Below are 20,410 nucleotides of genomic sequence, written 5' to 3' on the forward strand. Positions count from 1 at the left end.
CTTGCCTTCCTGTTGATGTTGCTCTTTGAAAATAACTAAACTTGTTCCTTGGCCTATCTGCTATCACTGCACCATCCCTCTTTCTTCCCAAGCTCTTTCCACACTGTATTCTGTCTTTACTGTTTGTCTGGCTCTTTGCTCTCCATATTCATATTTCAGTGATTCTTCCAAGCTTTGTCTTTGGCCCATTTCTTTATTGAAGGTCTCACCACTTCATTTAGCACTACTGTTCCTGTGGTTGTCAAATGAAAGCACACTGAGTCTCGTATTTTCTCTGACATCTCTGGTGAAGATGTTTGTATTTCTTAGCCCTTGGTTAATCTTTCTCTTTTCATATTGCTCCTGATTTCATTCAGTGTCGTTAATTTCTTGATTATCCCAAGGCATCTTTTCTTGACTCAGACTACTAGAATTGAAACACAGCTACCGCCTTCCCCATACAAAACCTTCTGTTGGCTTCCTTTATGTATAGAGTAAAGATACCTTTACCAAGAATTTGGGCTTTAGATGATTGTGCCTCAGATTAGTTTGGGGAGGCTTAATTTCTTTTCCCTTCATTCTGTTCCTTCTGTTCTAGTCCTTCACTTAAGTGCACACCTGTCTGTGTGTACTTTATGAGATGTGACCATCTCCAGATAAGCTGTACTGTACTAAACAGTGTATCATACAGTGTATGTCTGCAGCTGGAAAGGCAGAACATGGGTTATCTCATCTTTAGAAACCGACTTTCAATAGATAGCCAAAATGATATTTTTCCCTCAGAAAGATCTAAAGATGACCAAAAATTAATATCCTAAAGTACTGAAAGCAAATTAGCTGTCATTTTGACTGTATGCTAAACATTTCTACAATAACTCCTTTGTCATTTTTCTTGTTTCTATTCAGTAAAATGTTTTTTTTCTTTTCCCTTAACTGACCATTATGTTTAATTTCAGGCTCTTGATGGTTTTTTTTTAGCGATCATGACAGATGGAAGTATAATATATGTATCTGAGAGTGTAACTTCATTACTTGAACATTTACCAGTAAGTATAAAAACCCTATAATCTCTTTATTATTTAGTGTCTACATAAAATATTAGAATGCTCTAGGAAGTAGACCTTGAGAGTGATATTTGAACAGTGGTTTCTCTGCTACTTAATACCTTGTAAAGAGAAGGGACTCTACCCATAAAAATGTCAGATTGTATAAGGGCAACTTTCTACTGAAAGGCAGTAAGCATTGTACTCATTTTTTAAAGTTCTTATTGCAGCATATGTATGTCTGTGTCTGTGTGTGTGTATGTCATTTGCATACCCCGCGAGGCAAAAGGTGCAGAGTGAAGGTAGTTGTGAGCTGCCTGGTGTGGGTGATGGGAATTGAACTCAGGTCGGGATTATGGGTGAGCAGTAAGTGCTCTCAACTGCTGAGCCCTCTGTCCCTGTTGCTAGTTTCTATATTTGGCTTGACTTCACTGGTCTTCTTCTGCAAATAAAGCCCAAATCTAAAACGTGATTGGACAGTAAACATATAAGTCAACTGGCACGGACAGAACGAAGATCAGATCAAGTGGATATTCTTAATGACCCCTTTAAAAAAGTGATTTGCTCTTAAATGCTGAGCCAAAATGTTTAGAATTTGCTAGCTTAACAAAACATTACTCTCCACCGGCAGATGGGCTAAGGATGTTGTCAGATAATACCTGAAGTCCATAATTGAGATTTCTCTGGCTAGCCCATGTCTGATGTTTCATCCAAGTTTTTAAAATTAAAATACATACTGATGTATTTTTTTTAATGTCTTGGTTTACAAATTTCTTTGTTCTGTTACCATAAAGCTCCATGAAATGATTCCATGTTGGAACAACAGAACTTGGGATAAACTAAATCTACATTCCAGGGCCATGGTCACTTAAATTTGGCTTCAGAATAAGTTACCATTTTTCTTTTTTGATGGGGGTGGAGATTTATTTGCACAGTAAGAAAGCTTGGCAGGCTGGGGAAAGAGTGCTGGGAGCCTGGGATGTGGTTCAGTGGTAGATCACTTGCCTAGCGTGCACATAGCCCTGTGTTTCCCTCCCTGGCTCTTCAAAAACAGCAGCCAGTAGAACAGACGACCACAAAGCACAAGGAATGAATGAATCCTTTGTAGGATTAAGATAGGATTAATTGAAAATGAGAATAGTTACGTGCTTTTAACCATATATAATTGTATTATTTTTTTTCAGTTTTGCATTTACAGGAAAAATGTTTTTTCTTAGTTATAATCAAAGCATTATTTGCATTTGTTCACACTTTTTCATATCTGCTTTTTGGCATTATCTTTGGGTTTCATGCAGAATTAAAGGCCTTCTCTTTTTGTTAACTGTGCAACCTACCACTTAAAATTAGCTGTTATGCTGTTATTTATAAAATAAATAAAAATGGTTTATTTATTTTACAATTAGGGTAGTTGTATGATGCTAAAGCCAGCAATTTTTATCTCTTTATTCCTAAGAATACTGGCTGGTTTTTCAGAGCCACTCAGCAATTACTTATTGAGTAAATAAAAATGAATTAAGTAGTTGGCCATCTAAATGATTCCTTCTAAAATGTTTCCTAGGGCCCTGAGAAATGGCCAATTAGTTAAGAGCGCTTGCTGTACTTCCAGAGGCCCCGGGGTTTAGTTCCAAAAACTCATATCAGGCAGTTCACAGTTCTAGTAGATCTGGCAGAGCACACACGTGGTGCTCATACGTATACTTAAACATCACATATATCCATTAAATAAAACTTTAAAAAATACTTTCCTAATGGAGAAGAGGATATCAGATTCCATGAAATAGGATTATAGACAGTTGTGAGCTATCATGTGGGTCCTGGGAATTGAACCTGGGTTCTCTGAAAGAATAACCAGGGCTCTTAACCCCTGAGGTGTTTGATCCACTGCTGGTGGGTCTTTGGTGTGGGATAGTTTAATTACACTTTAAATGGACAGCCTGACAGATCTGGCTGATACAAAGTATTTAATCTTTATAATAACCCCTCAATACAAACCTCGCTTTGCCACTCTCTCCTGTATTTTTTCTTAAAAGTTACATATTTTAGAACTATTTTTAGATTTACAGAGAAAGACAGCAGGAATTTCTTTCTCTTGAAAATAGTTGAGGGGATGAAAGAATCCAGAGAACTAGCATTTTCTTTTCTTCATATGAGTTGTACTTGGTAACCAAGTGGATATAACGTATATATCCACTGAGTGGATACATTGTGGGTCGCTTTTTTTTAATATCAAAATGTGGCAACTGTAAGTGTTGTATTTGAAACCTGAATAGTGGTTAATGGAGAGTTTGGCACTGTGTAGGAAGAGGGAGGAGAAGCAGCAGGGAAGCATGCTGTGTCCTTGGCTTTTCCTTTGTAGGCTTGTAGATAGAAAATAAGGGATGCAATGAAATGGTGTCAGGAGAGTTGCTGGTTAAGAAAAAACAGAAAATGTTATTCTTAAAATTAACATTTTAGTTCTTATTTCAAATTTATTTTTTATCAAGACTACTTTGTGCATTCTGATCAGTGCTTAAATTTCTACTTTGTCAGTGAAAGATTGTTTCCTAGCGTTTGTTATTCATGCCTGAAGTTTCCATCATTCTTTTAGCATTAATGGCTTTTTAGTCTTCTAAAAGAATTCCTCATTAAAATGCAAGTGCGTTTTTGGTGTGGTTATCCCTTAAGCTATTATCAAATGGCTCAGTGATGCCAAATTATTGTTTTGTACTAATAACTAGTATGTAAGGCACATATACCTTTATTGGCAAAGGAAAAGATAAAGGTGTAAAAGATAAGACCTTTTTGTTCATCATGGGGCAACAAGACATAGACATTAAGAGAACTACCTACCCCCTTTGGGGTATAATATGAGCCATAAGTTCTAATGGAATTTGTTTGCTGTTGAGGTTTCGGGTATGCTGTTTTGAAGGAAGTGACTTTTAAAATTTTTTAAATTTTTATTTAAAATACAGATACATCATTTCTGCCTTCCTTTTCCTCCCTTTAACCCCTTCCATGTCCCCACTTACTCCATTTCAACTTGATGACTTATTTTTCTTTATTATTGTTACACACATGCACATATACATACATATAAACATGGATGAATCTTGGTGTTGCTTATGTATATATGATTTTGGGTTGACTGTTCGGTATTGAATACCAATTATTAGGGTCATTCCTGTGAAGGACTAATTTTCACTCTCTCAGTAGTCATTAGTCACGTAGAGTTCTTTATGTAGAGACTCTATGAGATTCTCCCATCCGTATTAGCATATCTGCTGGTGTTGTCATTGTACGTATCTTGTTTAGGCAGCCATAGTTGTTGAGGTGTCATAGATACAGCTTTCTTGTCATTTCTAGGAGACAGGGTCTCACAGCAGATTTCCTAGTCTCCTGGCTCTTAACTTTTCCTGTTCCTTCTTCTGAGGTGTTCTCTGATAGGTGCAGGGGTTGTGTCGTAGATGTGTCCGTTGAGATTAGGCACACCACAATGAGTTGATCTCAGCATGTGGCCAGTTTTTTTCTTCAATGGTCTCTGTCTTCTGCTGCAAAGAGACACTTTTTTGATGAAGGCTGAGAGCTATACTTAATCTGTGTGTATAAGGATAAGTTTAAGAACGCAGTTAATAATTACGGTAAGTCTAGTAGTAGCTTCTCCTGTAAGATCTGTGACCTCACTAGCTAGGAGTACTTGGCTAGGTTTTTAGTACCAGGCATCGCTTTTTTAAAGGAAGTAATTTGAATTAGTGTTTGAAAAAATGCAAGATAGAGATGTGGAGTTTACCTAAGCTGTAGATAAGACTTTGATCCCTAGAGAAAAGCCAGAAGAAATCGTGTGAGTATATGGGGAGTAGTAAACCATCCCTCCCTTCCTCCTATGATTTGGTTTTTCTTACTGTTTTCTTGTAAGCAGTGGAGCTGTTCAGGTACAGTCTTTAAGGTATATAAATACAAACCAAATAGGAGTGCAGCTGCCTTCCCCCCACAGCTCCCTCTACCTCCCTTGCCTCCCACAGGGCCTGAGCTCTCACTGCTCGATTCTAGAGTTAGAGCAGGGTGGACAGTGGGGCTCCAATAGGATGGGCGGGATTCAGTAGAAGGTAAAGTCGCTGAGGTGTCACTGTCGTTGGCTCTTCATCTTTGAGTCTACAGTATCACCTGTCACAGATTTCCTAACATTTGTGAGACTCCTGCTGATTACTGGATAATGATTAAAATCACGTATTAGCATGCAAGAAGAATTAAAATGCTTTACATGCTAGCTGTTCATTTTAGGCAAGGCTTTTGGTAGTGTGATATAGAATAAATGCCTGGAAAAGATGAAATAAGATTAAAGGGCGTGTTGGACTATTGCAATGATAGTAGTGCCAGATCTCCTTATTCAGCTTGTCACTGTCATCACCGCTGTTTAACAGGTGTTTGAATAAATTACAAGACTATGTCTGAGAGCCAATAATTTTCTTAACTTTCTCTGCCCCATTGTATTTTACAATGTTCAATTTTGTTAAAACTCAAGTTTTCGAATAGTGTTTCTGACTTTTTAAATCCCTTTTGTTGTGGATCTGATGACTCTGGTATGTTACCCTTCTCTAGCTTCTCAGTCTCAGTTTTTAATATAGAGTTTGTAGATTGACATTAATGGTTTTCATGGATAATTGAATATTAATCATATGTACCCCTGTTATTTAATATCTATTATACATGTTAGAGATAAGTGCCTCTCAAAGAACCATTATATAATTTTAAATTTTCTTATTTTTCAGTCTGATCTTGTGGATCAAAGTATATTTAATTTTATCCCAGAGGGAGAACATTCAGAGGTTTATAAGATACTCTCTACTCACCTGCTGGAAAGTGATTCATTAACCCCTGAATACTTAAAATGTAAGTAGGCCCTCCTAAGCAGAGACTCAAAGCTTATATTTGGCACCATTATCCTTTATTTCTGTAAGTTTATGAAAAACACGATTTGTTTAACTAAATTAGAATAGCACTGTTTCTTGAACTCTATTAAATGCTTTTAAAATATTGGTGAATATACACAACTAAAAGAATTGTGTTCATTTTAAGATACCAGATCTATTATTCCATTGTATATTGAAGTCTCATCTTTTTTGTTATAAAAATTGATCACAATTATGCAACAAACTGTAATATATATAAAGATGGAAATCAGTTACATGTTTTTAATTTTTAAATGAAATCTTAAAGTATTTATTAAATAATCTTTGCTGGATGTGTTTAATATAATTTCTTAAAGTGCCAAATATAGTGAAAAAATAGTCCCTGCCATCAAGTAGCACAAAATATTTTGGTGTAGTGAGACATTTCTGTAGATTGCCTGGGGAAGCAGTTGACTGGAACTTTTGCTGTCTTCATTCTTGGTGTTCTGGTTACCTTCACACAGCGTTCCCATGTAGTAGACTCTGATACGGGGCACGTTTATCTGGGCTCATGCTTTAGAGGTGTCTAACATTCTGGGGAGGATGTGGTGGGGCACAGCTATTCACAGCATGACAGCTGGGAAGCAGGAAGGAAGAAGGGCATAAGGACATGCCTGCCACAGCCTACTCCTCCAGACTTCCCTCCTCCGCAGTCTCTAGATTCTCTCACAGTAGCATTGCCAGCTGTGAGCCCTTTGTGCTGACAGTTCGTGTACAACCTGTAATAGTTACCCTGAGTAAAATCAAGAATGTGGGTCTGGGCATGTAACAGTGTGAAGTACTTGCCTATAATGCACATGACCCTGAGCTTGTTTGCAGTGTGTGTGTGTGTGTGTGTGTAAATTAGTACATTATTGTATTTGTGTGGCCATTAGCTATTAGAGACCTTCCTTAATACCTTTTTATTAGCTTTAAAATGTATCTTATCTGGTAATAGTGACTTAAATCAACTTAAAAAGTTCTTTGTATTTGTATCTTCAGATTCTGTAATATTAAGAACTAACCTGTGTATACTTGCGTACATGCTTACATCCATGTTAAGAATAGATTGTCTTTCAGAAGGAGTTATAAAAAATAGAAGTAGAAATTTACTTGGAGCCTATATGTAATTGTTTATAATGAGATTTGTATTACGCTAGTCATTAGACCATTTTAATATGGATACTTAAAAGAAACATTTGAGCTGGACTTAATAGAGAAATCAACTATATGGCTTTAAACAGTATTTGAAGTCACAGAACAAAAGACATTACTGAGGCAAATGCATAGAAAAGGGGGAGAGATAGAAAGTTGGCCCTCTGAGTTGTCAGCAGAAGGACAGGGAGAAGGAGCCAGTTTTAGAGACTCTTGGAGGAGAGGACTGCACATAAAAAGCTTCTGCCAAGATAGACCTCCTGGAGATCAGAGAAGTCTTAACTAAGAGTTAAAATGCAAGCTATGTTGCTTAGAAAATGTAGTAGCCTCTTTTTCTATAATGTCTATGAGTTGGTACAGATAATATGATGTTTGTAAAGATGAAGCAGAATTATAAAACACCTGGATTTTCATCCTGTGGAGTTTAATTTGTACTCTTTTTACAATAAAGAACTAGTGAAGGCCTTTTGGGTGGTTTGTAGTTGCAGGGGGGGGGGGGGGATCAAGATTGAGACTTCTGCAAAGAACCATTCTAGGGTCAAAAAGGGGAAGTGTATAATTAGCAATAGATGTATGGATGGAGGAAAAAGCATGATTGATAAGTTGGCAGATCCCAGTATAACTACATCTGGGAAAATTTTGAAAAGATAATTGGAATTTACCTGTTGAGTTAGGTGATAAAGCCAGATGCAGAAGAGTCTAAGTGTGATGCAGTGAGCGAAGGAATGGGGTATTACATATTCATGATACGAGACTGTCTTACGTAAAGGGTAGAGTTGATCAGAAAGATACAGGAGGGTAAGGAGCCTCCCAAGATCAATTGGTGAATATAGAAAGGTTATTAAAGGTCAAGCTCAAAATGTCTTTGTGAAAGTGTCTAGTGTCAGACAGCTAGCAAATACAGTAGTATTGGGAGGGGAGTCCATGCTGTGGGGATGAGGAAGAACAAGTTGTCAGATTAGCTGGAAAGAATGAGAAAAACCGCTTGAGGTTGACAATAAAAACGTCAGTATTGTTTGGGAGAGCCATCACTCTAGAGGCGTAAGGAAGTTGGAGAAATGGATACATGAAAGCCAGAGTACATTTTAATGAGTTCTCTGGTACTATAAGTAGATTAGCATGAAAAATACTTTGTTGAAAAGATTGAAGACCTGATCAGATTTAAAATTGTAGGAAGTAAGGAGCCAAAGAAAAATTTGCAGTTGCTAAAGGGATGAATATCAAATGGCAAGGCTTTGGTCCTAAAGGAGGCAAGAAAGACTCTTGGAGGTAGAGATGGGAACAGTAAGCCTGTAATTTTAACACTTGGGAGCCTGAAGCAAGGGACAAATTCTAGGCCAGACTGGGCTAGTGGGTAAAACCCTGCCAAAAAGCAACAGCAGCAGAATAGAAAGTATTGGATTTAAATAAAGGGGGAGCATTAGTTTTAAATGGAGAACAAAATATTTTTGTGAAATTAGAAGTAGGGGTGGGATGGGAGAGCGGATGGCGTGCGCGCTGCAGTCCTCTCCTGCAGGCACTTTACTGTGATGCACTGAAGACAACGTGTAGCGCTGCTTCTGTTGAAAAAATGAGTGTGAACTTACCCAACTTTTTAATAATTTGTTTCAGCAAAAAATCAGTTAGAATTCTGTTGTCATATGCTTCGAGGAACAATAGATCCAAAGGAGCCATCTACCTATGAATATGTGAGATTTATAGGAAATTTTAAGTCTCTAAACAGTGGTAAGTTAAAATGCTTCTCTTATAATGCATTTTAACTGACTTTATTTTTCTAAGCTCTTAGATGCTTAAGTGTCAGTAACAAGTATATTTTACTGGATTAACCCATGATACATGTATCCTTGCTTTTTTAGTATCAACTTCAGCACACAATGGTTTTGAAGGAACTATACAACGCACACATAGGCCTTCTTATGAAGACAGAGTTTGTTTCGTAGCTACTGTCAGATTAGCTACACCTCAGTTCATCAAGGTATGCTTCTAATTTTAATTGCTCTAGTGCCAGTTCATGGTATGAGAATTGTTCTTAGGAGATTTTTTTTTTGTCTTCAGAAGGTTGAAACTTAGGCCAGCATCGAAGTAGTAATGGCTGGTGAATTATTAAATATGCGTGAACTTCTTCTTTTAACACAGTGAAGGACACAAGTACTCATTCAATAATATGTAACCTTTTTTAGTGTATTCTTTGCAAGCATCCCATGGCAGTATATTATTATTGGCCTGCTTTTGTGCAGAATTTAGTGTATATAGTTCACTATCACCTTAAATAAAAAAGTTGAAAAATAAAAATAAAATAAAATAAATCTAGTTTTTAAAAGAATGTGGCACTGGGCGATGGAGGCACATGCTTTTTATCCCAGCACTTGAGAGGCAGAAGTAGGCAGATCTCTGAGATTGAGGCCAGCCTGGTCTATAGAGTGAGTTCTAAGACAACCAGGGCTGTTAACAGGAAAACCTTCTCTCTGGAAAAACAAAAAAAAGAAGAAGAAGAAAAAGAAATAGAAAAAAGATATGGCTTTACTAGACATAATTTGATATTTGAATTTTTATTAATTTTTTAAAAATGTATATGGGTGTTTTTTACACATATGTTTGTGTACCATGTGCATGCTTGGTACCCAGGGAGGCCAGAAGAAGGCCAGAAAAAGGATGCCCTAGAACTGGAGTTACATACACTTGTGAGTTACCACATGAATGCTGAAAATTGAACCAAAGCCCTTTGGGAGAACTGGAGAGTTCTTAACGGCTGAGCCATCTCTCCAGCCCCTGCTCTTTGAATTTTAAATTGTGTGCTTTTATTTCTTGCATTCTATAAGCAGATGATTAGTAGAGAAGGAGAAAAGTGGATTTCTTTAGCCCTTAGAGACTGGAAAGAAGACAATGTGACATTACAGTTGGGTGACATCATAGTGTAAGAAAGAACAGTTAGCTGATAGGAGATTTTAAACTAATCTTGCTGTACCCGTTTTGTCTTAGGAAATTGGAGGGCAGTTGCATGCTTTGTCTCATTTCAGTTTTACACTGTGAGATAGATGCTGTCATAATTTATATTTAAGGAAACTAAAGCTTAAGAAAGTTGCTTGCCAAATATCTAGTAAGTGGAACTTGATTGGAATTATTTTTCTTTCAAAGCCCTATCTCCTAACGGTTAGAGAAGATTGTGTAAGGATGGAGAGAAAGAACATTGCTTTGTACAACAAAATCTAGGTTTCATGGATATGAGGGAAGAACAGTCAGAACTTATTTTAGAAAAGTAATCAGAGGCCAGGCCTGAAATTTGTTTTCTCTGTGGTTTTTCTCCTTGGAGAGATTCAAGCATGAGAAACCATAGAAGAGTTTTAAGTGGGAAGTTATATAATCATGTTTGAGAATTGCTAAGGTAATGATAATGGCTGACCATTAGGGAGGGAGGGTAAGGATCTAAACTTAGTCACTTCGTAAGTGATGTAGAATGGATTTTAAAATTCCTAGAAGGAGCCGGGCAGTGGTGGCGCACGCCTTTAATCCCAGCACTCGGGAGGCAGAGTCAGGCGGATCTCTGTGAGTTCGAGACCAGCCTGGTCTACAAGAGCTAGTTCCAGGACAGGCTCCAAAGCCACAGAGAAACCCTGTCTCGAAAAAACCACAAAAAAAAAAAAATTCCTAGAAGGTGAGATTAGAAGTCTTTAGAGCTGGAGAGATGGCTTAGTGGTTAACACTTTACAAAGAACTGCCATTTGGTTCTCAGCAGCCATACATGCTAACTCCAGCTGGTGACCACGCCCTCATCTGGTCTTCCCCAGGCACATGTTGACACACACAAAGACACATATCTATACACATAAATAAAAACAAATCTTTATTAAAAAACATTTAATAATGGCTACTTATTATCATGAAAGAGTGTGCTGATTTCTAGACTCTGTTGTACAGAAATAAGACCATCAATGAGAGGGGAATTGTGTAAGTATATATGAGAGTAAGGCATGTCCAGACACTGAGAAATGGGAAGGGTAAATCAAAATAAAGGTCTGGATTTAGTAGTAGACTCTTAGGTATGTGAGCGAGAATGAGCTGGACTGTAACTGCTGACCTGAGGCTGGCAGTTGCTGCTGTAATATTGTTGTTGCTTGAGATGGCTGTAAGAATCGTTGGGGATCAAACTTAGGACTTTGCAAACCCTAGACAGGCGCTCTGTATCTCCAGCCTGTGTTTAGTACTAAAAACTAAATGTGTTAAAGTTTGTTTAGATGAAACTTATTTAATGATTCATGTCTAACGATATTTAATATTTCTAAGGATACAGACAATTTCTTTTAAAGTATACTTGTTAATTCGTTTGTAGGAAATGTGTACTGTTGAAGAGCCCAATGAAGAGTTTACATCTAGACACAGTTTAGAATGGAAGTTTCTATTTCTGGATCACAGGTAATGTCACCTTTAAATGTCACAAAAGAAAAAGAAAAGACCGTAATTATGTAATTCTGGTTATTAATGGACTACAGGGACAAATGTTCTAAACAGAATTTTGAAATTCATTATTCATTCTGGAAAAATGTAAATGCACTTCTCAAATTTATGGCTGTGATGTCTCTTGTAGAAAAGTTGTAATACTGATTATTTATTTGTTGTTTGTTTGTTTGAGTTTTTTGAGGCACGGTTTCCCAGCAGCTATGGAATGAGTCCTGGAATTTGCTCAGTAGATGAGGCTGGCCTTGAACTCACAGAGATCCACCTGCCTCTACCTCCCAAGTGCTGGGATTAAAAGGTGTACACCACCACCACCTGGCAATACTGATTGTTTTTATTGTCATTAAATAATTTAGGGCACCACCAATAATAGGCTATTTGCCATTTGAAGTTTTGGGAACATCAGGCTATGATTACTATCATGTGGATGACCTAGAAAATCTGGCAAAATGTCATGAGCACTGTAAGTAAATCTTAATGTTTCTCTGTTAAGAACTATTTTAAAGCACACAGATAGATACTCTGTTCTATTAATGAGACTGAGGAAAGATTTAGAACTGTTTTTTTTTCTAAACATATACAAAAGAAAATCTGATAGTACATTAGAGAAGTACATAGTTTCCCAAATCAGTTTAACCACAAAACCCAGTTTTTACCTAACTTGAATTAAAGTACTTTAGAACCTAACATTTGAACTAGTTTGGGAAGTTCCACTTAACAATGATTGCAAACATTGGCATTATTCTGAGTTTTGGTTAATAAGAGCTTTATAATTAGATGCCTCAGGTATCATAGGTGTTAGTGTCTGTGAGAAAGTACAGTTGGTATGATTATGAGCTGTTGTTTCCCTACATGTTGTATATCTGGGCATGAACAAGTTAATAGTTTGAGTCTTTCAGTATATGGGATTTGTTATGAATGAAGAAATGTATAAGATCAGCAATGATTGACCATAAAGTTGGAAACTGGGGGATCTGGTTATTTGGGAGACCTTAAGCTAGTTTTTAAAAAACATCCTTATAGTTGATACATTTTTCTGAAAGTTATCCAGAAAATAATTCTATCTGTATAGAGTTAAAATGTAAATAAAAGCCTTTGTTTAAGAAATTTAGATTCTTATAGCTAAGTATATATCAAAGAAAAAATACGTGTTTCTTTTCTTTTTCAGTAATGCAGTATGGGAAAGGCAAATCCTGTTATTATAGATTCCTGACCAAAGGGCAGCAGTGGATTTGGCTTCAGACTCATTATTATATCACTTACCATCAGTGGAACTCAAGGCCAGAATTCATTGTGTGTACTCACACTGTAGTAAGGTAATAATTCTCTAAAATATGTGTAGGGTGTGCTGAGAGCCAAATATAATTTTATGTGTAGTTTGTTAATGAATGATAGTGATCTTTCCCCAGTTTTAATACTTAATATTTTTTAATAGTAAACTATTTAATAGTTAGAAATCTAATACTGGCAGTACATAAGTATGTAAGAACTGACTTGAGTATTGTGCTGTAGCAGAAGCTGTACCAACATTCAAGCTGTGTAGTAGTATGAGCGGCGGGCTGCGTCCCCGGCACCCGGCCGCCCACACTGCTAGCTTTACCCAAAATAATTACACGGAAACTGTGTTCTTTTAAACACCGCTTGGCCCATTTCTATCTAGCCTCTTCTAGGCTAGCTCTTGCACCTGGACTAGCCCATTTCTAATAATCTGCTGTAGCCCACGAGCTGGCTTACCAGGAATGATTTTAACCTGCGTCTGCCTGGAGTGGGAGAATCATGGCGACTCACTGACTCAGCTTCTTTCTCCCAGCCTTCTGTTCTGTTTACTCCACCCACCGATGTTTTAACCTATGAGGACCAAGCAGTTTCTTTATTGCTTAACCAATGAAATCAACAGATTGATATATGACACTCCCACATCAAAGCTGCAGTGCATGTCGTGAAAAGCATAAACCAGAGTAATGTCCTTCCTTCATTTAGTTCCTCTCAATTTACATGCTTAGTTCCTACAGGTCCTTCGTAGCATACCTAAGGCATATGTACACTATACATATGTGTTAGGTTTGCTTAGCACATAGGAACTCATACAAAAGTACTGTGATCCAGAGAGAGATATAACTAACTAGCACCAATTATTTTTTCATCTCTACAGTAATTTAAATAAATGGACAAACATTAAAATTTGATTCTTTCCATTTATAGTTATGCAGAAGTCAGGGCTGAAAGACGACGAGAACTTGGCATTGAAGAGTCTCTTCCTGAGACAGCTGCTGACAAAGTATGTTTCTTACAGCCTCTTTTTTAAATATTTCATTTCCTAATAATTTGTGAGAGAGATTTGGTTATCTTTATAATATTTATTTTTCACCTTTTAAAAAATACCATTTGCTTCTAAAAAGAAATTGAAGATCTTGCCATTTAAAACTTAATTAGGTGAGAGACATACCCAAAATAATATTAAAACTATCATTATAATTGACTTTGATGTGCTTGACTGTATTCCTTTTATAATTATAGACTATGATTTACTCCTTAGATGGCCTTTTCTGAGGTGATAACATACACTGTGAGAATACTGAGTAGTTTTAAGAGGGGCCCTTCCCTAAAGACACGTGACTGGGAAATTATAGTTAGAATTGGAACTCTGGTTTCTTTTTGTATATCATGTGGAAACCAAGCATATCACCTGTCTGATTTGATGGAGAGAGAAGTAGAGAGCCAAGAGTAGTATTCTGGAATATGTGTGGGAATATAGCTCTCTTACGTAAGTGCAGAGAGTGTTTCATCAGGGACAGATAGGTTTTCTTTTCTTTTTTTTAATTTTTTTTTTTATTGAGAAAAGGAGAAAAAAAAACAAGTTTCCACCTCCTCCCAGCCTCCCATTTCCCTCCCCCTCCTCCCATCCTTCTCCCCCTCCTCTCCCCTTCTCCCCCTCCCCCCACTCCTTTCCCCCTCTCTCTCCAGTCCAAAGAGCAGTCAGGGTTCCCTGCCCTGTGGTAAGTCCTAGGTCCTCCCCGCTCCATCCATATCTAGGAAGGTGAACATCCAAACTGGCTAGGCTCCCACAAAGCCAGCACATTAAGTAGGATCAAAACCCCGTGCCATTGTCCTTGGCGTCTCATCAGCCCTCATTGTCCGCCATGTTCAGAGAGTCCAGTTTTATCCCATGCTTTTTCAGTCACCGTCCAGCTGGCCTTGGTGAGCTCCCAATAGATCAGCTCCACTGTCTCAGTGGGTAGGTGTACCCCTCGTGGTCCCGACTTCTTTGCTCATGTTCTCCCTCCTTCTGCTCCTCATTGGGACCTTGGGAGCTCAGTCCAGTGCTCCAGTGTGGGTCTCTGTCTCTATCTCCATCCATCACCAGATGAAGGTTCTATGATGATATGCAAGATCAGCTATGACTTGCAGGTCACATCTGGTCTTCTGACTGATTTCACAACATCTATAAACTATAAATGCATTTTATATACTAAATACTTGAAAAAATCCAAATAATAATAATGTTTTAATAATAAGGCTCCATGAAACAAGTATCAGATTCAAATTGCAGTGTTTATAAAGAACAGAATGACACCCGGTTGCTTATAGTTTGTCTGTCGATATATTTGTGCTGCAGTAGTTGAGTAGTGGTGACAGAGACTGTATGGCTGCGAGAAGCTGAGAGATTCACTCTCTGGGACAGTCAGTGTTACGGAGAGAGATGTCTGCTTCCTGGTTTATAGTAGCACACTGAGACGTGGTAGATTACTTGAGGATCACATTTCCTCATCACGTTCTGCTCATGATTAGTGGTTGTTAGAATAGTGGGGAGCTTATGGCAAGGTTCTCAGTGAAATAAGAATTAGCTTAAGGAGAGGCGTTTGGGATGTCACAAGGTTGGTTGGAAAGGGATGTACGAAAGGGAATGTTGTTGTATGGAGGTTTACCGTCTGGATTGCAAGCAGATAAGAACCTTAAGGAGAGGAGTTTGGGGTGTCACAGGTTGGAAAGGGACGTAGGAAAGGGAATGTTGTTGTACGGAGGTTTACCGTCTGGATTGCAGGCAGATAAGAACCCTCGCAAGTTTCTTGATTATTAATTTGAAGTAAGAACAGTCAGTGTGCTTTGTTTCTTTGGCAATATTGTGCTGTGTAGGATAAGCAAAAGTGGTTTAACTATTGGGATTTTGTCAAGGAAATGATGATAAGAGGAAATAGGAGCTAGGGTATTGAGCATATGTACACGGTTGTTAGAATATCAAACATAAATTTAAGATTCTTAAGGGAAAGAGGACAAAATGAAAGTGATATATAGAAGTGTAGAGTCAATGTAGCTTTGGCTTAAACCACAGGATTATTGGAATTAGGATACTTAGGGATGAGTAGGTAATGTGGCAAGTTTTGGTCAAAAATGAGGATACTTGAATGGCTTTGAGGTATGACCAAGAATTAGTGACTGAAGACTCATGGAGATTTTGAATGGGTGACACCAAGGACAAGAGCTTGCGGTGTTGGGTTTGAGTAGAAGTGATTCGGGATTACTAGTTCTGGGGAGCGCTGAGCCAGAAGTTAGAATGCCATTCAGGTGTATGTGTGAAGTCAGCACGGGAACGATACATGACCTCAAGAAACCGTGTGACATAGCGTGTGAGCTTAAGGAGGACGTTTCTTCATCCTGTGTAGTTAAGATCTGAGAGTCCTAAAATAGAAACTCCCATTTTTGATGGGAATGACACGGACATTGGTCAGGTCTGATTTTTAGAACTAATGTGTGAAATCAATAATCAGAGCTGAGGTGGAAAATGCAGAGCTATTTGTTATTATGCACTGTGAAGGTGGGTGGAAGGTTTCAGAGGCTAGGAAGCAGTGAGAAATGGACTCAGATACAGGCTGGGAAGAGCTGCAAGTTGACGAAGGAGGAGACAAGGCATTGAGTGACATGGCCTCCACCCCAGAATGAATAACTTTGAGAGCAAATATTTTGCAATTATATGTAGCCTTAAAATAGGATGTACACTTGTTTCTTGTTCACTGATGCATGATTGTACTCTGAGTATGGGATGGGGAGAAAGCACCAGTATATGTGTTCTGTCATAGAAGGTTCTGCTTTTGGTGGTGGGTAAGCCTGCCCAAGGCAAGGCTGTCAGTTGAGAGGGGAGACAAAGAATAAGTAACAGTGGGAAAGGTTTGGGATAACTCAAGAATAGAAAAATGAGCCCTTTAGTACACTTGGCAGTTCTGCTGACTAGACTTGAGCATACACTTGAAGTTAGTTACTTTTGATAGTTCCTTTTAAAATGTGGTAAAATGGCAATTTTATTGACTTTAAGGACACACTTCAACATTGTAACATTCCTGCAGGTGTACAGCTGTCATCAGCATCCATATCTAGAACCTTTTCATCCTCTTAAACATTAGCTGTGTTTGTTAAACAGCTTTTCACCCCTTCCCTCCAGCTCTTTTCATCTGTGGCTTTCTTTTTTAAATTTGACTACTCTGAGTACCTCATGTAAGTAGAATCATGCAGTGTTTGTTCCATTGTGACTGGCTAATTTTACTTGGTGGAATGTTCTCAGGGTTCATTATATCAGATTCCCCTTTGTTTTGCAGGATGGGTAATATTCTATTATGTGTGTGTGTCCTCTTATTAATCTCTGGAATCCTGGGTTGCCTTCACCTTTTATTTGTAATAATATGTGAACATAGGTAGGCATACAGACAGCTACGATAGTCCCTACTTCTTGGGTGTATACCAAGTAGTATACTGGATTATATGGTAGGTAACTCTCCATTAGAATTTGAGAGAACCTGCCATACTGTTTTCCATAGAGGCCATGCCATTTTTCTGGTCCCTTTACCAAGCTATAAGAGTTCAAGATTCTTTTCATCTTTATCATACTGATTGATTTCTGAGAAGCTTTTGTGTTTGGTGGGAGTTTGTTGTTATTTTTTTGTTGTTTTATTTACAACACAAAAAACTTTGTAACATTGACAGCCAGGAACTCTATATAAACCAGGTTGACTTTGAACTCGCAGAAGAGATCTGTCACCCAAGTGTCTGACTTGGGTCTTCTGGTCCTAGCATGAGCTAGCGTGACCGGTTTTGATTTGGATTCCCCTGGTTAGTAAGTTTGAGCAGTTCATCAGGTGATTGTTTCCTCCTTGGAAAAGTATTTATTTTCATTCTCTCTTTTTTGTTTTCTTATTTATCTATTCATTCATTTATCTATTTTGGATTTTTGTTTTGTTTTTGAGGTAGGGTTTCATACAGCCCAGATAGCCTTGGGCTGGCTATGCAGCCAGGGATGACCTTGAATTCCTGATGATTCTGCCTCTGCATCCCAAGTGTTTTGATTACAGGTTTGTACCACCTGTGTCCAACTTGTCCTCTTTTTGTTTGGGGGTTTTGTTTGTTTCTTGACAGGACATCTTGCTGTGTTGTCCAGGCTGAGCTCAAATGATGCTCTTACTAGCCTTTGCAAATACTGTGTTGAAAGGTACATACTCGCAGGTACAGTTGCTCACTCCTGTAATCTTAGTTTTTGGGAAACTGAGGCAGGAGAATTGCTACAGGTTCCTGGCCAGTAGTGTGAGACTTTTCTCAACAACAAACAGGAGTGCATCTTGTCACAAATGATGTGTTTTGTGTCCATTTTTATAACCGAGTTCTGTATTCTAGATATTTAGTCCTGATCAGATAATGATATATAAATATCTCCTTATTCTTGTAGATTATTTTAATTCTGTTGTCACCGGTGTTTTCTGATGCAGAAGTGTTTTTAATTTTGTGACCATTTCTTTATGCTTTCTTCAAGTATTTTATGTTTAGTTTGTAATGTTTATGTCTTTGATGAATTTTGAGCTAATTTTTGAACATAAAACAAGAGTAAAACCTGAATCTTGTTATTTTTTTTTCTAAATAGAGAATGAAATCAAATTTTACAATATTAAAATAAGACTTTTTTCCTGACATGCATACATACACACAGTTTTTAAACCTTGTAAAGCAAGGCTTCCGTTCCTTGTGTTTGCACACAGTCCCTCCAGCCTCTTGTCCAGCTGTGCTGAGACCTCTGCACTGAGCAATGTGAAAACATTTATTCTTTTTCTCATCTCCTTAGAGCCAAGATTCAGGGTCTGACAACCGTATCAATACAGTCAGTCTCAAGGAAGCACTGGAAAGGTTTGATCACAGCCCAACCCCGTCTGCCTCTTCCAGAAGCTCACGAAAGTCATCTCACACAGCAGTCTCAGACCCTTCCTGTAAGTGCCTTGACCTGTGGACAAACGTGTGTTTCAAAGAGCTCTTCTAAATTATTTGTGTTGCTGATATCAGCATTTTTGTCCAGAGTTTTCCAAATTCTAGTTTTTTTTTTCAGTTTTGAAGTATAGAGTTACCTTTCTAGTAAGAAGCAAATTATTTATCTTTAGAAAAGATTTAAGGTCATCAGATGATGATATATAGATGGTAATATTCTGCTTACCTTTTAAATGATTCCGTTATAAGAAAAAATACTACCTTTCATTGTAAACCAGGTGCTTATCAGCCACATGTGAATGGTGGAAACAGAACCCTGGTCCTCTGCAATAATAAGGACTGTTAACCATTGAGTGTTCTTTAATTTATGGAGACTTGGGTAATTGCCTTTCAATTGTAGTTGATCCTCTGTATCTACAGAGGATCTCCATTGTCTGTATGAGCATGTGCAGGCTTCTTTCTTTGCCATTGTTCTCTAGTCCTATTACAGCTGTTTTATCAAGTGTGCATTGTAGTAGGTATTAGTAATCCAAAGTTGATTTGAATTATACAGAAGAATGTGCCTCGCTGATAAATACTATGCTATCTGCTAGAAGACACCTTAGTGTGCATGGATTTTTATACCTGCAGGGAGCCCTGAAGCCTAGCTTTTGAGGGAATTGAGGAGAACGGGAGGAACTGTTTTCAAAGTATTTTGTCACCCGTTTTCTTTGTCCTTAAAAAAGAAGTAATTAAAATTACTCTTATAAACATGGATTTATCTATCTAATATCAGAAAGCTAACTTAGTCATTTCTATTCATGAAGCATATTTTGAGAATAACCATTCAGATCTGTTTGTAAGCACCAATTCTCTTCTTTTTTAACTAACTTCAGCAACACCGACAAAGATCCCCACTGATACTAGCACTCCTCCCAGACAGCATTTGCCAGCTCACGAAAAGACTACACAGCGGAGGCCGTCCTTCAGCAGTCAGGTATGCGTGTTAGCTGGCATCGCAGCCTTCAGCAGTCGGGTATGCCTGTTAGCCAGCCCTAACAGCCTTCAGCAGTCAGGTATGCGTGTTAGCTGGCATCACAGCCTTCAGCAGATTCCCTGTTGCAGTAACAGATGACTAAGATACCCTTTCTGTAAGAATCACAATTTTCTGCAGACCTATGACATTCAAAATCTTTCCCATTTTACAGATAAAATGCTAGATAATTATTTTTTTAATTGTGAAAAGTGCTAATTGAGAGCTATGAAGTTCCAGTTGCCTTCAGTTCAGTCCACCCAACTTCCAATTGAGTGTACATCCAAGGGCCTGTGCTGGGTACCATGGGAAAGAAAAGATAAAAAGAGTAGAAAGGGCGACGTACTTTGTACTCAACAAAATACAAGGTTGTGAATGATAAACACAGTGTGTTGGTGTTTATGGTGGAAGTCCTCCTAGATGAGTATGAGCATCACTTCATTGTCATTTTTTATTTTGCTTCTAGTCCATAAACTCCCAGTCTGTTGGTCCATCATTAACACAGCCAGTGATGTCTCAAGCTGCAAATTTACCAATTCCACAAGGCATGTCACAGGTATTTTTGTTTGTTTTAGTTGAGCATTTACAAACGATAATTGCATTTAAGCAAATATGATTTTATTCATATG

The 20,410-nt window shown here is 37.9% G+C and overlaps 1 protein-coding gene across 9 annotated transcripts in view; it reads left to right on the forward strand.

Moving 5' to 3' along the window:
- The window catches only part of Clock (clock circadian regulator), an 82,280-nt gene that overhangs the window by 43,648 nt on the left and 18,222 nt on the right, over positions 1-20,410 (forward strand). For 5 of the 9 annotated variants that reach the window (XM_075942961.1, XM_075942962.1, XM_075942966.1 and 2 more), the window contains 11 exons: positions 936-1,025; positions 5,768-5,888; positions 8,693-8,806; positions 8,938-9,056; positions 11,409-11,491; positions 11,890-11,996; positions 12,702-12,849; positions 13,736-13,811; positions 18,633-18,774; positions 19,645-19,745; positions 20,248-20,337. In XM_075942961.1, the coding sequence (XP_075799076.1) occupies positions 936-1,025; positions 5,768-5,888; positions 8,693-8,806; positions 8,938-9,056; positions 11,409-11,491; positions 11,890-11,996; positions 12,702-12,849; positions 13,736-13,811; positions 18,633-18,774; positions 19,645-19,745; positions 20,248-20,337 (1,191 nt within the window). Of the gene's footprint in view, positions 1-935; positions 1,026-5,767; positions 5,889-8,692; positions 8,807-8,937; positions 9,057-11,408; positions 11,492-11,889; positions 11,997-12,701; positions 12,850-13,735; positions 13,812-18,632; positions 18,775-19,644; positions 19,746-20,247; positions 20,338-20,410 lie in introns of those variants that run through there. The other 4 variants (XM_075942965.1, XM_075942967.1, XM_075942969.1 and 1 more) reach the window with 3 other exon arrangements.

This window comes from Microtus pennsylvanicus, chromosome 12 (genome assembly GCF_037038515.1).
Source record: "Microtus pennsylvanicus isolate mMicPen1 chromosome 12, mMicPen1.hap1, whole genome shotgun sequence".
In the NCBI taxonomy this organism is placed as follows: domain Eukaryota; kingdom Metazoa; phylum Chordata; class Mammalia; order Rodentia; family Cricetidae; genus Microtus; species Microtus pennsylvanicus.